The 22191-nt window shown below is 34.6% G+C and overlaps 1 protein-coding gene across 1 annotated transcript; it reads left to right on the top strand.

Annotated features, from left to right (window-relative positions):
* Window positions 1–14515: 14515 nt before the first annotated feature.
* Window positions 14516–18416, top strand: LOC122303655 (lanC-like protein GCL1). Its single transcript, XM_043115524.1, is given in 6 exon segments — window positions 14516–14832; window positions 14943–15072; window positions 15075–15129; window positions 15558–15669; window positions 17329–17799; window positions 17896–18416. Coding segments are annotated over 6 exon segments (1266 nt in total). The 5' UTR covers window positions 14516–14676; the 3' UTR covers window positions 18238–18416.
* The last annotated feature ends 3775 nt before the right edge of the window (window positions 18417–22191 follow it).

Raw genomic sequence — 22191 nt, 5'->3', positions numbered from 1 at the left:
GTTGAATCACCACTTGTAAGGTGATTGCAAGTATAGAGGATGTTCTACACGGATTCTTTGTAGCGGTGTTGTTCAAAGGTGTAATAGGTTTCTATCTCCACCTGAAGGAGGATTGAATAGTGAATTTAGGAATCCTAAAGGGGTAGCTTGAGGCGAGGACGTAGGCAGTGAGGCCGAACCTCGTTAACATACTGAGTTTGCTTCTCTCTTACCTTTACTCTTTATATTTATTGTTATTTCATATTTTGTTTATATTTTATATTATATATTTGATTTATAATTGTTATTTTTTTTAATACAACTCAATTCAACCCCTCTCTTGTGTTAGTCATCTGGGCAATAGGGTATCCCGGACCGGGTCGCCATGTCAGGAGTGTGGCGTGCGCTTACGAACCGTGGGTTGGCTAGATTTTCTCATATTTTATTTTTGATAAATTCAGATAACCAAACGCTTTTGAATTGAATATATATATATAGCACAAGCCCTTCTAGCCCTTCTCTTGTTCTGGGACAATATCCCAAAATTTGTCCTTGTACGGACACATTCATCGTCAGGATATATGTTTCAAACGAGATGTTTAATGTCTCGTTTATTTTTAAAAATAAGATGAGTTGAGATAAAAATTAAAAATTGAATAAAATATTGTTAAAATATATTTTTTTAACATTTAAAAAAATTAAATTATTTATTTTATTTTATATAAAAATTTGAAAAAATTATAAAAATTAGATACGATGAGATGGAATATATTGTAAAAACAAACGAGCTCTAAAAAATATTGATGTTACCAGATAAGCTTTTACATGCGAGAGAGACTACGAAAATACTCAAAATAGTAGATAAAGGAACATGGTTTTGGGGATCCAACTGCAGTAAAATTGATTCTGGATGCCATGTCAAGGATAATACATATGATGCAAAGGTAATTGAGTTGCTAGCATTATCATGTGTTCCACATGGATTATGATTTTCTATATTTTTCTCATTTAAATATTTTCTATAATTCTAATAGATAGACAACTCGTGTATTTCAAATATTGTTCGAGTAATGCGGATCTCAATATTAAAAATAGTGAATTTACATACTATGTTTATTTCTTTTAAGAGATTGTTTGGATAGTGAGATGAGATGTTTTTATATAAAAGTTAAAAGTTGAATAAAATATTATTATGATATTATCTTTATTATTATTATTATTATTATTATTATTTTGAGATTTAAAAATATTAAATTGTTTATTAGATTTTATATCAAAATTTAAAAAATTTATAATAATGAGATAAAATGATATAGATTAAAAGTGTTTCTCAATTCAAATGGTCTCTAACTCTAAAACATTGTAAGAAATCTTATCACTAGCAACTCTATATCATATTCCTATAATCAATGTAGTCTTTTGTTGCTTCCCTTAAACCTAACATAAGATGTGACCATTCCTCTGAGCCTCCGTAAATGTAAATTTATTAAAGGACGTTGCTACGTCCATAGAATATTTTGACAGGTAATCTTTATTGATCACTATAAATCTTTATTTTTTATTTTCCATTTTTCCTTTCACTATTTTTTAAAATTATTTAGATATTTTTTAAAAATAAAAAATTACAAATTCATTTAAAAATGTTTACTTAATTATTAAGTAAAAATAAAAAATGAAAAAAATAAAAATTCGGTAGAAATCATCTGTGAGCTTAATATTTTCCTTTATTCCTCACATACGGGTAGATAGTATACTTGAATTTTCCCAAATTCCTTCATAATGAATTAAAGGTTTTATATTGTTGGTGTGTGTTATTATTATTATTTTTTCATATCAGAAGCTCTACAGTAGGTTCGGTTGACCATCTCTTCTCTTTACGATGATGGTTGGATGCAAAATCTACTAGAAATGAGGTTAAATACAAGCTTTCAAGTCTTCTATAAGCTCTTTACAATTATTCTCGATGCGAAATTAATTCATGTAAATTGTATAAAGACATAAGTCTATTCAAATAGAATTATTCGTTATAGATACCGATGTTGCCTCTTTCCCACTTTTGTCTTCCACTCATAGTAGCCTTATGTTTTATCCATCCTATCAACTTTATGTCATATCTTGTCCCACCAGTCTTATCATCTTTTAATAAAAAAATTTAAAATAAAATTTTATTATATATAAACACAATCGCGTACTAATCTATATATCAATATTAATTTATTCATATTTAAAATTTAAATTAACATTATTTTTAATAAATCTACCTTTTGACCAATCACATCATATTAGTGCACGGATTAGTACATAATTATACTTACAACTATATTTTTTTTTTTTTAAATATGGACGATTGCCGTTCAGCGTTTACTGGTAAGTGTATCGCATTCTTTTTAAAAAAATAATATTAATATACTTAAAATCACTTTCTTAAATATTAAATAATTTTTTTTATCAGCAATTATTTTAAGGAAATAAATGGAAAGAGTATACAAACATTTTCCTTAAAATATTATGAAATTTTGAATGGATTATAGGTAAGATAAGGTATAAAACTTTTATTTTATTTTATTATTATAATTTTTTTTAAATTTTAATTTAATTTTTTTAATTTTAAAATAATAATAATATTAAAAAAATAATATTTTAAGCTTTAATTTAAATTTAAAAATTTTCATTTCACTGTCCAAATACTGATACACATTTTATACCCAGCATAAGTTGCTATCGTTCAATTGAGATATTCTAATCGAGATATAACTTTTCTTCTTCATCCACTAACCTCAATGCGGCGTTTGCCTTGTTCCAATTTGTCATTCGAACCATATTCTAACCTGTAAATGCAATTACAAACCCAATAAAAAAAGGGATCGATACTTTATTAATTGGACCATGAGAATCACAAGCGGCTTGTTAAATTTATAATGCCCTTAAGTTCTTTCCATGCATGGACCATGTGTGCATTACATGAACAATATATTATTCGTATATATCATCCATCTCTCTCTAATTGTTTATTTGTAGTGGGACAGTGGGCATGTCGGCAAGAAATTAGCCCGACAGGCACTCCAAGTGTACGAGAAGTTAAAGCGACTATGATTAAAAACAAGAATATTACTAGAAGCTTAGGCATACATAATATAGTTTTATAAAATAGTTTTATTATTTATCATTCTCACGCATTATATATTATATTATCTTTTAATTTTGTTTTCTAAATTAATTAAGTTCTTATACTTATCATCTATATACCACTTATTTAATAAGAGAAAAAAATATATAATATATGGTATCAGGATGATGACAGAATTTTTCTTTAAGAAATAACGCCACCTTACAACTTTGAGCATCTCTTTCATAGTAAAAGACATTTAATAACTCCTCAAGCCTCAAGGGAATCGAATTATGGCAAGTTGTCAAAATTTATAAAAGTTAAATTAATCAAATCTTACTATTTAAATGATATAAATATTATGCTCTATACTACTATTTAAAAATATAATAACTGATTATATGAGCGAGGCTAACAAAATGACCCATAACCCCGATTGAAGAATCAGTGCAAAGGAATTTATATAGGACAAGTGGTCTTGGGAATAAGGCACCCCACCCCACTCTTTGTGAGTGGTGGATAGGAAAAATTTAGATTTCGTTTGGATGTTGAGATGAAAAATATGTGAATGATAGTAAAATAATATATGAATAATAGTGAAATAATTTGAGTTAATATATTTTATAGAATTTTAAAAAATGAGAGAGAGAAAGTTAAATAGTAGCAAAACAATTATAAAGTAAAAATATTGTTAGAGTTTTTTAATATTATTTTTATTTTGAGATTTGAAAAATTAATAATAATTAGGTAATGATTAGAAGAAAAATTTTAAAATTTAAAATTGAAAACCAAAAGTATTTTTATTTGAATGGTATTTGAATATTGAGATGAAATGATATGAAATGGGTTGAGATCGTCTCAACATTTGAATAGGGCCTTTAGAATTTCAAGGAACATTAATGTCTCGTTTAGTTACACAGATGAGATAATCCCAAGGGGTTGGCCCAAGTGGTGAAACCATTGGTCTTGAGGTATCACTCCCTTCAAGATTTAAGATTCAACACTTTATGAGTGCAAATAATCCTTTTGGGCAACACCTCTTGGTGAAAAGTCAACGATTTAACCAGTTCCGTGCAGGGAAACTTTTTATGGTTCGATGTATGGGACTGATGTTTACTCTCCAGAGGTGAGTCCAAAGAGCCTACCTTGAAGAGGTTTTCCAATATATATATATATATAAGTTGTATAGATGAGATAAAATGAAATGAGAAATCTATAAATAGTAGTGAGATAATTTGTGAATAGAAATGAAATAATTTGGGTTAAGATTTTTATAGGGTTTTTGAAAATGAGAGAAAAAAATTGAATAAAAAGTTATAAAGTTAGGAGATAGTTAAAGTATACTTTTTTTGTTTTTGTTTTTGGATTTTGAAAAAGTTTACTCTTTTTTTATGTTTTATTTGAAAGTTTGAGAAAGTTATAATGATTAAATAATGATAATTGAAAAAGTTAAAAATTTGAAAGTAAAAATTATTTGTATTTAAATAATATTTTAATATTAAAATGAGATAAAATGAAATAATTTATAAAATTTATAAAATAAAAACAGGCCAAACTAATTAAAAAAAGTACTGTTATGGCTTCCGAATAAGGCGACCGAATACCCACTGAAAAAGGTCATTTTTTTAATTTATTTTTTTTATATTTTTAAATATGAAAAAAAAATCATGACATCACTTAAAAAAAGTTTTACTTTATCAATAAATTAAAAAAAAATTAATAATTCGGGACAAGGACACATTTTGGATCCCTAATTTGGGACCTAAAATATTTTCCAATTAAAAATAGGGAAATACTCTTTTACTGCCTGAGCGGTATTGTAAGAAAGTGATTTTAAGCGATTTGATATATTTTTTTATTTAATATTTAAGAAAGTGATTAAAGAAATATAAAAAAATATAAAAAACAAAAAAACACTGAACGGTCACGGTAAGGATGGGGCGGCCTTAAAAATATTACATAACCAACGACAAACTTTATCCCCCAACAACGTGGGCTTATCCGATATCTGTCTCCTTTGTACGGCGATCAATGAGATTGCTCCTTGTTTGCCCCCCTTGGATACCAATCTCGTGATTTAATAATCAAATAAAAAATATATGTATATTAATTTATCTCTAAGATATCTCAGATTCTTAATAAATAAACTATAAGGAATAAATTTACAATAATATTTTATAAAATATATTTACAAATTGAATATTTTACAGTAGAGCTATTTACCCAAAAAAAAAAAAAATGTACAATATAATATATCATTTATTTTATATAATAAATCAGATATTTAATTTTATAGAGAAATAGATATTACGTATAAAATCTACGAAATTTATTATTACTCATGAAGATTTATCACACTCTATTAAATATCCAAAGCTACTTAAATCTTATTAATCTCAATTTCGTTCATAGAATTAATATAAAAACTTTAAGGATGTTTGAAAATGAAATGAGATTGATAAAATGAAGCAAAAAGATAAATGTCATAATGCTCATTCGTATCATTTCATTAGACTTGCAAATACACAGTGCCTTGAGTAGTTTATATAGGCATTCTTACAGAAGGTATGAGCTGGAAAAATAACAGAAAAGGAATAAGTTTGTTATAACAGAAGAATAGGAAACAGAGTTCTTGAATCTTCTAGACCAGCTGACGTGTATTATTGCTGCTTGATAGCCTGTGAGTGTGCCTCAGCTTGGTTATGGTTAATACGCCCCCTCGAGTCTAGCGGGGTGTCACACACAGTCAGACTCGATCTCAAACATGAAAACCGATCAGCCACCAAGGGTTTTGTAAAGACATCTGCAAGTTGATCTTTATTGCTGCAAAAAAGAACCTGCAAGGTCTTTGCTGCAACTCTATCACGTACAAAGTGGAAATCCACATCCATATGTTTAGTGCGTGAGTGATATACCGGGTTTGAGGTTAAGTATGTTGCACCGAGATTGTCACACCATAAAACAGGAGGCCGAGGAATAGAAAACCCAAGTTCCTTGATTAAAGTTTGCAACCATATGAGCTCTGCAGTTGTGTTGGCCAAGGACTTGTACTCAGCCTCAGTACTTGAGCGGGCAACAGTGTGCTGTTTTTTTGAGCTCCAAGAGATCAAGTGCTTACCCAAGAAAATACAAAACCCTCCCGTAGATCGTCTATCATCTGGGCATCCTGCCCAGTCAGCATCGGAGTATGCATGTAGTGTAAAACCAGAATGTTTTGAGAGGAATAAGCCATGATTAACGGTGGACTTAAGGTAACGAAGGATTCTTTTGACAGCTGTCCAATGTGTAGTTTTTGGTTCATGCATGAATTGGCAGACCTTGTTGACAGCAAATGAGACATCTGGTCTAGTTAAGGATAGGTATTGGAGGCTACCAACGATGCTTCGAAAAAGGGTAATATTGTCAAACGAAGGTGAGTCAAATTTTGAGAGTTTGGTGGAAGCTGACATGGGTGAGGAAATGGGATTTGCACCGAGCATGTTGGTTTTCTTTAACAAATCAGAAATATATTTCCTTTGAGTAATCAAGAGACCATTATCAAGATAATCAAGCTCCAGACCCAGAAAATAAGATAATTTGCCTAAGTCTTTAACCGGAAATGCATGACCAAGAGAGTCCATCAGTTTGTCAACAGCAGATGAAGATGATGAGGTGATGATCATGTCATCCACATATACCAAAATAAACATACAGAGATCACTTGTGTGCAAGATAAAAAGTGAAGGGTCACCCTGTGAAGCCGAAAAACCATAGTGAATGAGCCATGAGCTTAACTCAGAGAACCAAGCCCTAGGGGCTTGTTTAAGGCCATAGATGGCCTTGTTTAACTTGCACACAAAATTGGGCCGTGTAGGATCAGTAAACCCTTAGGGTTGTTGCATGTAAACTGTCTCACTGAGATTGCCATGAAGAAAGGCATTCTGTATATCAATTTGTCTAAGATGCCAACCACGTGCAACAACAATTGATAGAACTAATCGAATAGTTGAGGGTTTTACCACAGGACTGAAAGTTTCGGTATAGTCGATACCGAGTTGTTGATGGAAGCCTTTGGCCACCAGTCTAGCCTTCCTCCTTTCAATGGAACCGTCAGGACGAAGCTTTGTGCGAAACACCCACCTGCAACCAACAAGATTAGAAACGGAGGTGGGGGGAACAAGGGTCCAGGTGTTGATTTTAATGAGAGCTTCGAATTCATGTAACATGGCAGATTGCCATTCGGATAATTTAGAGGCAATGGAGAAGGAAGATGGTTCATCTGGTACCGTAGTAGTGGAAACGAAGCACTGCCAAGATGGGTATGGAACTGTACCGTCGGAGAAGATGCGAGGTCTTGATGAGTTGGTATGAGACCGTGTGATAATGGGTGAACGAGGAGGAACTAAAATGGGTGAAGACCGAGAGATGGAGGAGCTTTGATTTTCTGAAGGAATTTGAGAATTAGGGATTGATGAGGACGGCGGCGAGGAAACCTGCAGAGTAGATGAAGAGGAAATAGGATGGACTCGGGTCATTGAAGATGGACTGACAGGCCGAGAGGGGGGGTAAGGGACTGATGGGCCAAGAGAGGGGTAATGAGCTGATGGGCCGAGATGAGGTAATGGGTACCGGACCAAGAATAGAGGGAGGAAAACATGGAAGGGAAACCGATTGGGGATTGGGCTGGGAAATGGATGGAACGGAGATGGGCTTTTTGTAGGTAAAGTTCTTTTCATTGAAAATGACATCCCGGGAAATGTAAAGACGATTGTGATGTTGATCAAAACACTTGTATCCTTTATGAGAGGAACTGTACCCAAGAAATATACATGATGTTGAGCGAAAACCCAATTTATGTCGATTATAGGGGCGAAGATTAGGCCAACATTCACAACCAAAAACTTTTAAAAAATTATAATCTGGAGGTTTGTGATAGACCATAGAATATGGGGATTGATTTTGTAAAACTGGAGTGGGAAGTAAATTAATAAGATAGGTGGCGGTTTCAAAGGCATCATCCCAAAAAGATAATGGAAGAGATGCATGAGCAAGAAGAGCGAGGCCAGTTTCGACAATATGTCGGTGTTTTCGTTCAACAAGACCATTTTGTTGGTGTGTGTGGGGACACGAAAAACGATGTACAATTCCAAGAGTTTTGCATAGATTTTTAAGAGGTAGAAATTCACCTCCGGCATCAGTTTGCAAAGAGATTATTTTAGTATTAAAAAATCTTTCAGCAAATGTGATGAAAGAAGTAAAAGTAGAGAGAACATCTGATTTATTTTTAATGGGAAAAAGCCAAGTGAAACGTGTGAAATGATCAACTATGCTCAAGTAATATTTATAGCCATTTCGTGAAAGGAGGGGAGCTGGGCCCCATACATCAGCCCATAAAAGATCTAATGGCTTAACAGAAGTAGATGATCCTAATGAGAAAGGCAACTGGTGGGCCTTAGCCAAGGGACAATCGGAACAAATAAAAGATGAATCAGTTGGGAAAAAGGGCAAACAGGTGGTGCGCAAGACTCTGGAGACAACGGCAAGGGAAGGATGATCGAGCCTTTGGTGCCAGCAACCAAGAGAAGCTCTTTCACCAAGATGGGCAGACGGAGAAGACAGGTGCATTGCAGATGGAAAATGGTAAAGGCCATTACGAGTTGGTCCGGTGATGAGGAGCTTCCCGCTCTGTTGGTCCTTCACCGAAAAATGGGTTGCATGAAATTCAAAGAAACAAGAGTTGTCAATACAAAATTGCAAAACTGAGACAAGATTTTTTGTAATTGAAGGAACATGGAGAAGATTATGTAAATGAAAAGAAGAGGATTTGACAGAGAAAGAGGAGTCACCAATGTGCTGTATCGGAAGACCAGTTCCATTCCCAAATTTTATTTGCTCATTTCCATCATACGGTTCAGAAGAAAGATTAAGGTGAGAGAGATCATGGGTAATATGGTGGGTTGCTGCACTGTCCGGATACCATGTAGAATCGGGAATGGCTGAAGGGGAGGTGTAGTTGGCAGAGAATGATCGGGGTGGGTCATATTGATAGGCATGATCAAACCGAAAGTGGCATTGAAGAGCAATATGTCCAGGTTTATTGCAAACCTGACATGTTGGTCGGTTGGAGAGATTGGTTTGGGATGAGAAACTGGGTTGGGAGTTTGAAGAGAATCGGCCTCTGTTAGTGGAGTATTTTCCTCGGCCATGGGTATGTCGATTTCCACGATAGGGACCCCTGCCTCTTTGGTCACGGTAGGTATGGGAACTGAAATTTGCAGTGGGTTCAAAAGGAGAGGAGAGGTTTGTGCTCCGAGAGGCATGTTTCAAATGACTTTCATGAATAAGCAAGAGATGGTATAGCTCTTGAGAGGTCACGGGATCAGATCTTGTGGTTATAGAGGTTGTGAAGAACTCATAAGGGGAACCCAGACCATTTAATATGTAAGTGACAATTTCTTTTTCTGAGAGATGACTGCCCGTAGCAGTGAGTGTATCAACAAGTGTTCTAACTTTGTTGAAGTAATCGGAGATAGATTGATCTCCACGGCTCAGGTTAGTGAGTTAGAACCGGATTTGGAACTCATTAGCTTGTGAGTAGGAGCTGAACATGGATTCAAGAGTAACCCAAAGCTCACGAGAAGAACCTGCAGAAATGACATGTCCAATAATTGAATCTGTCAACGAAGAAAACAGAATACTTAAAATAAACTGGTCTGTTCGTTGCCAGGAAAGAAAGGCTGGGTTGGTTTTCTGGGTAGAGCCATTTGTGGCAGGAAGTGTTTTGGGTGGGATAATCTGTGAGCCATCAACAAATGAATATAGATCTTGGCCTCTTAGATAGGTAGATATTTGCACCTTCCAGAGTAAGAAATTATCTTTGTTGAGCTTTAGAGTAGTTAAATGAGAGAAAGAAGAGGAAATAGGGGTCGAAGATGAGGGTGGCAATGGTGGTGGTGGTGGTGGATTTTCGTTTTCAGCCATGAAAAAAAAAAAAAAGGATCAGAGAGACTGCTAGTCTAGCAGCTCTGATACCATGATAAAATGAAGCAAAAAGATAAATGTCATAATGCTCATTCGTATCATTTCATTAGACTTGCAAATACACAGTGCCTTGAGTAGTTTATATAGGCATTCTTACAGAAGGTATGAGCTGGAAAAATAACAGAAAAGGAATAAGTTTGTTATAACAGAAGAATAGGAAACAGAGTTCTTGAATCTTCTAGACCAGCTGACGTGTATTATTGCTGCTTGATAGCCTGTGAGTGTGCCTCAGCTTGGTTATGGTTAATAGAGATTAGAATCTTGTAAATAGTATTGAAATAATTTGTGAATAGTAGTAAAATAATTTGAGTTAAGATTTTATTGAGTTTTGATAAAAGAGAAAAAAAATATTATAAAATTAAAATATTGTTTAAATATAAACTTTTAATATCATTTTTATTTTAGAATATGAAAAAGTTAAATTATTTTTATATTTTATTTAGAAGTTTAAGAAAAATGTAATGATTAGTTAATAATTAAATAAAAAAAGTTAAAAATTTAAAATTAAAAAAAAAATCTAAGGGAAGGCAGACATGTTGTAATATCATGAGCGTGGATAGATTGGACTTTTACAAGGGTAATGTTATATTTACGTATAATTTTATATACAATATTATAAGTATTAAGTGTCACTATTTTTTTTATTTAAAATTTTAACCCTCTCAATAAATTAGTATGTGATTAGAGTTCTTCTACGTTCAACAGGCAATGGAGAACCGTTGAGTAATCGGTTGAATATGTCACCTAATATATTAAAAAAAAATCCACATAAACTTCAACCTTGAACAGATTCCACTTTTAACTTGTTAGGGACCTCGGTCTAGTCTCTAAATACTATGGTTCTCTAGATCCGCTTCACCCAATTATGACGGACGAGCCTGTTCTTTTTACTTGCCTTTTACTTGAGTACTAGTCTTGAGTAATGAGATTTAATAAATATGGATGATTGGTGTTGTGGTTTGTGAATTGAGATCTTGATGGAATGGTATGGTGTATGGGATGATGATGGTCGAATGGTGTGATCTTGCAAGGATAGGCGCCTCTTGGGTAGTATTTTGGTAAATATGGAAGTGAGGTTAGGGTTTAAGGTTTTCTAAAATATAGAAAATCCTTATGGAGGCTAGGGCTTTGTATAGGAATTATGGAGGCACTATATCTAGTTTAGATCTAGGGTTTTATGATGAAAGAGATTAGATTTAGGATTATGGAAAGTTATATGGAGACTAATATAGTGTTTAGATGATAGGAAAATGAAGGAAAAGTGAAGGAAAAAGTCCAACAAAGCTAGATCTTCTTGGAAAAGTAGATTTAATGTGTTTGGAATGGTTGTATGGAGGCTAATATATAATATTAAGTGCAAAATGAATAATGCAAATAACAAATAAATAACAAGAATGCTGCTCAATAATGGAAAAGAGAAACAAACTTGCTCATAGATTGATAAGTGAATCAACACCTGTCCACAAACGTCAAGGTGTTGAATCTCTATTTGGGATTCACACGGGTTGCACCCAAATAGCCCAAGTGCCAAGCACTAAAGGAGATCTCAAGAACAAATAAGCCGTCCTCAAAGAAATTTGTCGAAAGATAATAAAAATGGGACTAAGGTGGCCTTTATATAGGCTTACAATGAGGAGAATTCTAATGGTACTTGCATAAGGAAATAATTCCTAATAATACTAGTATAAAGAAATAATTCCTAGTAGTACTAAAATAAGGAAATAAGGAAATATATATATACTAGAATAAGGAAATAACTCCTAGTAGTACTAAAATAAGGAAATAACATAAAATAATAAAATAATAATATTATTTTGGCCGTGGGGTCCATGGGGGGCCCACGTCTTGATTGGTGCTGGCCCGTGTTGAAAATGGCCCATGGTAAGAGCCATGGGCGTTGGCTGGCTGCTGCATGGGCTTGCTATGACATGGGCTATGGCATGCTGGTGGCTCATTAGTGGTGCCAACTTGGCATGTTAGTAAGTGTGTTAAGGCTTGGCTCGGGGTCACTTTTCTAGAGGGTCTAACACAACCCCCCTCTTTCTCTCTCTCCAAACACTCGCAATTTCTCTTTGGTTGGTTCTGTAGTTTGCAACGCCCGAAATCATAGCTTTACCTATTGTACAAATTTTGTAAGCTTTCAATGATATCTAAAACACTCTTTCTCTATTCTATGTTATGCTCATCTTCTGTTTCTCCCTTTTCCTTTCTTTGTTCCTGTAATAATTTTTATCCATAATCTGATTGTTCTACTGTATCTCTCTTTTGACTGTTGATTTTCCATTTGGTTGTAGATTTTTGGGGCATTTTTACTGTTTTCTCTCTCATTCTTCCATAAAGAAAAATTTCCCTATCCTTCACCACTTTTAGAGGAATTCCTCAATTGCTTAAAGTATGCGACTCCTTGCTCGATCAGACCACACTTGCAGTTTTAGCCACAAACCCACTTGCTGTTTTCCCTAAAAAATCTGAGAATTGTAGATTTCGTCTCTGTTTGCTTCTCCAAACCTAGTTTTTGACTTTTCTTTTTCTTTTTCTTTTACTTTCACTTTTCTAAGCTCTTTTGTTTGGTCTTTGAGCATGTTTGTCCTTGGGGTTTACTTGTTTAGGGTTTACCTATTTAAGTATGGGTCGTGGAGAAAACAACAAGGTGGAGTTTATCATAAAGGAATGAAGAGAAGAGAACATTATGCTCGATTCGTGAGAAGGGGATTTCATATCTGAGTGCTTGGGAAGATGAAGAGATGACGAAGGGGCTTGATGTAGGGCTCTGTGGGTTTGTGGTTTCATATATTTTAGATGTAGGTGGAGAAGACGAAGGGGACTTCACTAGGTTCGTGGAGAAGACAAAGGAGGGAGTGGCTTTGGCTTTAACTTTGTGGAGTAGATGAAGACTTCTGTGGCTTTGTGAGATGGAGGATTCATGGGTCTAACAAGATGAAGAAGAAACTGTGCATTTTGACGAATTGAATGAAACGTAGTCGTTTCATTTTGCAATGTGGGATGTGGTTCTCTGGCAGTTTCTTTAGTTGGTTACGAATAACATTTTTTCATAGGTTATAGGCCTAAAATTGCAAAAATAGTAAGAGAAGGGTGATGCTACAATCATAGAAGATGGCCATAGATAATTCTTACCAATTGATATGTCATGCCACACGACATGTCACATGGGTTTTTTTTAACAAAATCAAGAAAAATAAATCTACCCATCATCCCTTTCCTCATCATCCAACATATATCCAAAATCGTTTTTTCCTTTTCCAAGATAGTCCTCTAGTCCTTACTGGCGAGCTTTATTTCCGTCGCCATACATTGGCTTTGGATTGCCTCCCGCCAGCCTTGCTCCCCCCTCTTCTGAGAAGTAGTTTTTCTAGGTCTCTATTTTTCTATTTTTACTCAAATGTTAGGGTTTTTGATCTATAGATGTGGAGTTTTGATCTAGAAATGTTATGTGGAAAATCAAGTGCTCAAAATCATAAAATCTATTTGGAAATATAAATTCACGAACATGAATTAAATAAGAAAAATTGACAATTTTCTAATTATTCTTGTCATGTTTCAATGGAAAATAGCATTCAAAACTGTGAACACTAAACCCACTATTCCTCTTTATCTCTCTCACTGATGCTCATGCCTTCAATGAGATGTTGGTTATATACAAGAGGGAGCTGAGTGGGAGACGGAATGATTTCCCTTTCTTTTCTTTGTTTTTGAACTCCAGGTGGCAGGAGTTAGGTCAGCCAGTGGGAATTCTTGATAAAAAAATCTGTGGGAGTAGCATTTGCTGATTTGGTTTTTGGAGATAAAGATAAAGATAGAAATGCTAAAGCCACAAGTGAAAATACTGAGATCCTAATAGTAGTTTTTTCTTTTTATATTTAGCGATTGAAGAAGTATTAAAAAAATATATAAAAAAAAAAAAAGAAAAAAGAAAAAAAAAATTTACTGGGATACCATGTGGTGTAGAGCCACTCAAATAAAGAACATATATCATCATTTGGACTAGGAGTCGTATCAAATCAACACCATAATTATTAGTGATAAAGAATCTTAACAACCAACCGGTCCCATATTTCGGATGACCTGCCGACTGCCGTACTTGCAGGGACACGAGATCCTCGTGCACTAACGGTATATTAGTGAGAACCGCTTGTATCCCTTTCATAGTTGATCGCCCTAGATGATCGTATTCGTTGGTAATTTTTTTTAATTTAATAATTAAAAAAATATTTTAAATGTATTGATATATTTTTTTATTTTAAAAATATTTAAATATAGAAAAGTATAAATAAAAAATAAAAAAAATAGTTGCAAAAGTAACTAGCGGTGTAAACGAGCTCATATTATTTTAATTCGTACAATATTTTATAACACGTGGCATCCATCAGTGCGCTTCACCCACCATTTCTTACAACGAACAAGCTAGCGTGCACCCTTTCACACGCAGAAGCTTTTCCCCCACTTTCAAAACATACTCGGTACCTCCAATTGCAAACCAAAGCTTCAGACACGCTCACGTAGAACAGACGCAGGGCCTTTTAGAGAGAGAGAGAGAGAGAGAGAGAGAGTATATGTCCCCGGTGATGGAGTTAGCATCGTCCCAGGAGGGCCACGAGGAGAGCAACAACGAGCGGCTAGATATGATTAACCACATGGATCCGATGGCAGCGAGCTTGTCACTTCTGAGCGAGACTCTTTTGACGGCGGCAGTCTCTCTCAAGGACCAGGTATACATGTGTTGGGTTTGGGGGCATAGGTTAAGCCGTGTCTCTCGTCTGAGTACGTACGTTAGCCGGAGGTTTTGAGGTTTTTCTGTTCTGTAATTGTGTCGCCTTAGGTGGTGCAAATGACGTGGAGAGGACAACAGGGTATGGGCATGGGTATGGACCCAACTGTGTACACGGGTCTGCTCGGGACAGCTGTCACCTGCTTGCGGTCGTACGAGACCACCGGTAGCCAGCAGGACTTGCTTTGTCCACCGAGATTGTCGACGCGTGTGCTGTTGTCGCACGTGACTCCAGCAGGTAATTTACTACTTATGGTTCTTATACGATTTAATCGATTCTGCAAAGTCTGGGTTAAACCTCTGGGAACTGATATTTATAAGAGAGATGCTCTGCAGCAGCTTCACACCTAGCGTATCAGAATTTTTTTTAAGTATATAATAAAAAAAATCACATATTTAAATGATGTAAAAAGTACAGGGTTGACGTTCAAAAATTTTCTATTTATACACTGCTCTTATTCGAAAGATTACAGAAAAAGGATCATTCTACGGAGACCCTAATCAACCCAACAAGCTAGCGTATGACATTTCTGAAATTTTTTGCTGGATCGATGCTACCAAGATATTTGTTGGTTGTAGTTTGTTTTATTAGTTAGACATTCTACGAGTCTCTTTCTTGATATTTGTGTGGGGGTAAAGCTAATTATAATGGCCTTGTGGAGACAGGCACGTGACATTTTTGTGCGGTAGAGGTGGAGTTTACGCCCTTGGAGCCGTGGTGGCCAACTACAGAGGGGACCATCAGAGGCGAGACCTGTTTTCGAGTCTTTTTCTTGAGGTAACATGACTGTTAATTTTCTTCCCACCTGTCCTCCGTTTCAGTCTGTTTTACTTTTAATTCACAAGTGACATGATTTCATATCTTGGAGCGAGTACGGCAGAAAGGAAGAAAAAGAAATCTAATTGGAAGAAAAATCGTTGTCATATCTACTGCTCCGTGTAGCATATGATCACATTCATGATTATGGATTCTTTTACTGACTACCCTTTGAGTATTATTGAAGACACTATTTTCTGCAATATGTAGTGCCTATATTATACACAATCCTGTTAAGTTGGACGATTGTTGTAGATCAATTTTCTATCCTAACGCAGTCGTATAAAAAGTATATCTTGTTCTTGGAAGAGTACTGGTCTGGTAAATTATCTTTGTTGGTTTGTCTCATTTTGTAAATGTGACACTCTTTATCACCTGAGCTCGTCTCTTATTTTTCTTCTATAAAGAAATAATATTTATTTAAAGGTTAACGAGCAATGTCACCTTACCATAGTAAAATAAGAATAAGATAAAAGTGTAGTACGTAGAATTTTCAGTTGTCTTTTTCTGGGTTAATATCCCTAAGGAACATGTGGGGGAATATCTTAGCGTGAACCCGTTAAAAACCTTTAGTATGTTAGAAGAGGTACAGTCAGTATGCTTCTGTACAGCTATGAGCTTAACATTGTTTACAGTTTTGAAGTGCCAAAACAAAATATAGCAAAGTTTTGCCATGCTCTTACGACAACTTGATCCAAGAGACCAGAGCCTATATATATATATATTATCTTTAGTCCTTGGCTGCTGGCATAGTGACATATCATTAGCCATAGGGTGGGATAACAAATTATGTGTAAAGATTTGATTGCTGGAAATCAAAGAACTTGTTCAGATGCTATCATGTCTTGAGTAAAGATATATAAAAAGCTATAAAAGGAGTTTTTCAGAGTCCTGGCATTTATAAGGAAATAATGATAGCCTTATCACTATTCTACTCCTATTTTACTATTTTTTTAATTTTTTAATTTTTTTCTTTACGAAGGCCCTCCAAAATTCCGATGCACCCATCAACTCTACTGTGTTTTTGGACTAGTAATTATGAGATCACGTGTGATTTGCCAGTGTCTGTCTTTGTTCATTTAATCTCTTATTTTAGTTCATGGTCAGTAATTACTAGGGAATAGTAAGAAAGGATACCGTCGTTTGGCTGGGTCTGATTTAGATTGAAAACACTTGGTTATCATGATTTAAAAGTTCTTTCACCTTTCGTATTTTCTCCTTCCAGTCCTTGTGAGTTTGTTAGCCGGTAATTGTAATGATGAAGAATACAAAATCAGAGATGAAACTTGGGACGGTGACGTATGGTTGAGAAATCTCCACACTCAAGTGCGACGGACGAGGAGTATAATGGGGGATTTATCATTTCAATCGGGTGGTACTTGTTAAGATAGCAAAAGTGCCATAATTTCAAATCTTCTGTATGTTCTGTATGAATGGACACACAAAGGCTGCCTAAGTTTTGGTTTACATATAAAAGTGGGAAAATTTTATGGAGCTCTATATGGAAGGGTATTTCATTGCAAGTAGTGTTGACTTGATTGTTATCATATGAAGTAGTTAATGTCATGCCACTGAGAAACAAGTATGTAACTTATTTGTCTATTTGATCGTGATGTACAGGTAGCACAAGAGAGAGCTCTCCCTGTTGGTCCTGAGGAGGGTGGTTTTGGGATGTCATATGATCTTCTTTACGGGCGAGCTGGGTTTTTATGGGCTGCTTTATTCCTAAACAAGCATCTTGGAGAAGAAACAGTTCCCAGAGAACTTCTCATGCCTGTTGTTGATGCTGTGTTAGCAGGGGGCAGAGCAGGGGCATCTGATAACACTGCCTGCCCACTGATGTACAGATGGCATGGGACAAGGTACTGGGGTGCAGCCAATGGCCTAGCTGGAATCTTGCAAGTGCTTCTCCACTTTCCCCTTCCCAGAGAGGATGTGGAGGACGTTAAGGGGACTTTGAGGTATATGATGAGTAATCGGTTCCCTCACAGTGGAAATTACCCCTCAAGTGAAGGGAATCCAAGGGACAAGTTGGTGCAATGGTCCCATGGTGCCACTGGCATGGCCATAACCCTGTGCAAGGCATCAGGGGTTAGTAACCCAAATTTTCATTTCAATCTGGCTTTCAATATATATACATGAATTCACAAGATTCAATTTTTTTTTTCCCTTTAATTTTCTAAACAGGTGTTTCCAGACGATAGAGAATTCCGCGACGCTGCAATAGAAGCCGGTGAAGTAGTGTGGAAAAATGGGCTGGTGAAGAAGGTAGGGCTTGCGGATGGTGTGGCAGGAAATGCTTACGCCTTCCTTTCCCTCTATCGATTGACAGGAGAGAGCATATACAAGGAGAGAGCAAAGGCTTTTGCTAGCTCCTTGTATCATAATGCTAGAAAGCTAATGACCGTGGGGAACAGTCGCGGGGCCGACCACGGTTACTCGCTATTCCAAGGACTTGCTGGAACTGCTTGCCTCTGGTTTGATCTGCTTGCACCTGAAAACTCCAGGTTCCCAGGATATGAAATGTAGGATATAAAAAATGCGGAAATCTAAATTAATATGGAGTAATCAAACATTTGTACGTATATGAAGTGTGAACGCATACCTTTGGCTTAGCGTTATATTGTGTGTGTGATATATATATACACTTACGTTCATGGACTTTATGTCATTGAGATGCAATAATCGAGTTAGATCTTATTTTATAATTTTGTATGTTATTATAACATATGTATTATTATGTAGTATTCTTTTTAGTTTATATATAATTGTAACGTAATTATGTAAATTCAAACTCTACGTTGATAGAACTTCCTTAAAGTCAATATGTGCAAATATAATAAGAAACGCTGATGAATCTTTCCTATTGGAGCAATACTAGATGGTTTTTATTTATTTATTTATTTTATATTTTATATTTACGTTCATTTTTACCTTCTTGAAAAATATTTTGTTCCAAGTTTGGGAAATAATCTTGATTTAGATTTTTACTAATTTTTTATAGGATTTTTATTTAATTACGTATTTGATTTTCTTGCAATAATTGAGATTTTTCCTTTCTGGAAAAGTTTATCATAATTTTGGGTTGAGCGGTGCTACTCTCATTGAAGGTTTCGTACAGTGTAATTTTTGTTTTCTTTCTTTTTTCTTCAAATATTTTTTAAATTAGCATTTAAAAAAATAAAATTTACAAACTTATTAAAAAAATACTTACTTAATTATTAAGTAAAAAAGATTTTTAAAAAGATAAAAATACAATCAATAGGAAAATTTGGTGACGGTAGTGTTTCTATTTTAGATTTTAAATTTATTTAAATCCGGCTTATGGACTTCATCAGTAGTTTTCAAATTTTATTAAAAAACTTTACTCAAATTTTTTTTTTTTTTTTTTCCTTTTCTTGTATTTTTTCTCAGTTCTAATTCTTAGTTTCTATTAATGCTTAATTAGCCGCTAGAATAATTTTCTGTCCAATGCTACATATGAGGCTATTATATTTAAGTTATGAAATAATGTGTGTTATATTATCAAAACAATCAGTATTTAAATTAAATAGAGACATCCTATCAAAAGAATTTGAAAATTTTTATTTTCAAGTTGGTGCGTAGAAGATATTTAATAAAGTGACTTATATCACATATTTGATTTAAAAAATAAATTTTAAATTTAAATATTATAAATTAAATATTATTATTTAAATGATCAAGTTGATTATATACTTTATGTATCGATTTGAAAATAAAATAACACAAAATTTGGATTAGGACAAAAAGATGTAAATATGCTTACTAGCAGCACTAGTTCTAAAAGAGTTTTCGAGAAGAGTTTGTTGGAGCTCAATGCTCACTACATCCATTCATGATCCAATGATTATAGAAGATTGGCGTGTCCATCCAATAGTCCAAGCTAGATATCATCTCCACCTACAGAACTTCAACGGTTGGAAAGCTCAGAAGATACATCCATTCTAAAGTCGTTTGGCAAACGAAGTGACGCAATTGGCAGTATCTAATAGCCAATTTGGTAGCAAATCCCTAAACAAAATCCCACCATGTACTCTTACTTTTCATAGTGGTAAAGAACTCCCAAGCTTGTAATATTGCCGCACAGGAGTTGCATTAAGAAATTTAAAAAGTATTTAGATAGTCTTAAAATTTCTTTAATGATAAAATTGGGATGTTTGGCTACTATTACATATTAAAGTATTTTTGAAAGATTATGACCATATTCTATTAGATTATTTTCATTGTTATTTGATTATAAAATTTGATTTCAATCAAAAATATGGTCATAATTTTTAAAAAATAAGTGACATTTTATATCATTTTTGTAGATTTGAGAGGCGATCACACCAAATGGTGTACTCTCTGGATTTTCATTCTCTTTATGGTGATGGTTCTCACGTGGGTATTGGTTGAGAAATTGTCGAGAGACACAACCGTTTCAATCAAAGGGTTGTGCCCCTTACCAATCAGTGCTTATGATCTATAAATAAGAACCAAATGTGTACAATTAAAGCCTTAGCATTTCCTCCATTAAATACCAACTTGTGGAACGAATACCTTAACGGGATTGTATCCATTTTTTAGCAAATCACCAACAGATTTTCGTTCAAGGTACCTACAACGATATCAAGTGCCTTGTCAATGACAGAGGGGTTGTATTCTTGCATAGAGAAGATCATCAATAGGCAAATGCATGGTTTGTCAACAACACTTGCATATTAAAATCACTTACAGGGCTTTCAGATCCAACTCAGAAACTTTTTCAAATCACGGTGGAGGGCTTGAATACATGCACTGTTAATCTACAAAACGTGATTACTAGTTACTTCTTTGAGAAAAATTAATGGAGAATTTTCACTCAAAGGGAGAAAGAAGTATTGTTCGAAATCGAGAAAAACAGAGGAGTTCAAGAAAATTTTTCGACTAGCCACCAAAGTGCTCCACTATCATCACGGTTCAAAAGTATTGGGGACACATCAACCGTTGCATCATCACTTCCAATACGTTGGGAGAAGGAGAGAGTTTGATTTTTAAGGAAATGGGCTCTAGTGTACGTGGGAAAGAAGATGACACTGTTGGTCAATACGTTGCCGTTTCGACCAATGGTAATCAAAATTCAACAATTGTCGTTGAGTCTATTGGGAGGGAAATTGATCAAAACCACACCGTCATTTGGCCTATTTGTGTGATTCCAACTTCAGCAGTGGATGATGCCGTTTCATGCAAGGCTTTGAGCGATGTTGTTTCGAGTACTTTGGAGGCAGAACAGAAGAAGCAACACAACATTGTTTTGAACCAAGACAGTACAACACCAAATAGTGTTGCTTCTTCTGGACCCAAGTGGCACAAAACATCCCGTAAACAGATTCTTATTCTAGTCCATCTTGTCAGGGCCCTTAAGTTGATAATGGACTGGACCCAAGCCCAAGCCCAAGAAGGAGCAGATCAAGCCTCATGACCTACAAGTAGACCTGTGTCATGAAGCCATGCGCCAAGCCACACACCAAGTAATTGATCACGTCATTGACCATGTAAAAAATCGGTATGTCGCTCTTGAACGATTTGAACTGTTTGACTCAAGTTTTTGGCCCAATTAGTCTGATTTTGGTATTTTTGGCCATTCTGAGTTGTTTTGTGCCCGATTTGGTTCGTTCAAAAGCTGTTATGCTCATGGCTCTATGCCAAATTTCTATAGAGCAACTGTTATTCATAATAATCCTCATTAATTCCTTGAAAGACAAGAAAGTCCAAGGAGGCCTCAAAGAAATATTCAATCATGTCACCATTTTCAATATTCTCATTGTTTGAAGTACAATTGGAGGATTTCTAGGCCTTGGATTAAATTTAGGGGTTATTATTATTATTTTGAAATTGAAAAGTAAGGGATAAATTGAAAAGTAAAACCTGGGAATGTATGTTTATTTGGTATGTAGAAAAGTTGAAAACAAAAGTTGTTATCGATTTTTATCACTCTCTTGGAGAATATCGATCTAATTAGTGGAGATGATTAGTTAGATTTATTGACAGATTTTGAAAATTAACAAATCTCTATAGAATTTGATAATAAAAATGCTGACATTAGTTGGACATAGAGTAATGGAGGTAAAAGAAAGTTTGATCAAAACCAATATTGTAAAAGAATCAAATGACCATCAGTATTGTTTCGAGATCCTTATACTCTTAATATTACCATCGAGAATTTAGAAGATGACTCTGAAAATTTTTCTGAAGCAATCAATAGTGTCGATTTAAATAAATGGCTTAAATTCATGAAAGCTGAATTATGAATGATAAATAAAAATAATATTTGGGAGTTAGCAAAACTTCCAAAGGGCAGAAGAGCTAATGGTTGGAAGTAGGTTCTCATAAAGAAATTTAATGGTAATGGAAGTTTAGAAAGATATAAAATAAGATTAGTGGCCAAATGATTGACTCAACAACTAGGTTTAGGGTTTGGGGATACATATTTGACTATGAAGA

The sequence above is a fragment of the Carya illinoinensis genome, chromosome 3, assembly GCF_018687715.1.
Source record: "Carya illinoinensis cultivar Pawnee chromosome 3, C.illinoinensisPawnee_v1, whole genome shotgun sequence".
NCBI lineage: Eukaryota > Viridiplantae > Streptophyta > Magnoliopsida > Fagales > Juglandaceae > Carya > Carya illinoinensis.
Note: the sequence above shows the minus strand (reverse complement) of the source record. Positions and strands in the feature narration are given on the sequence as shown.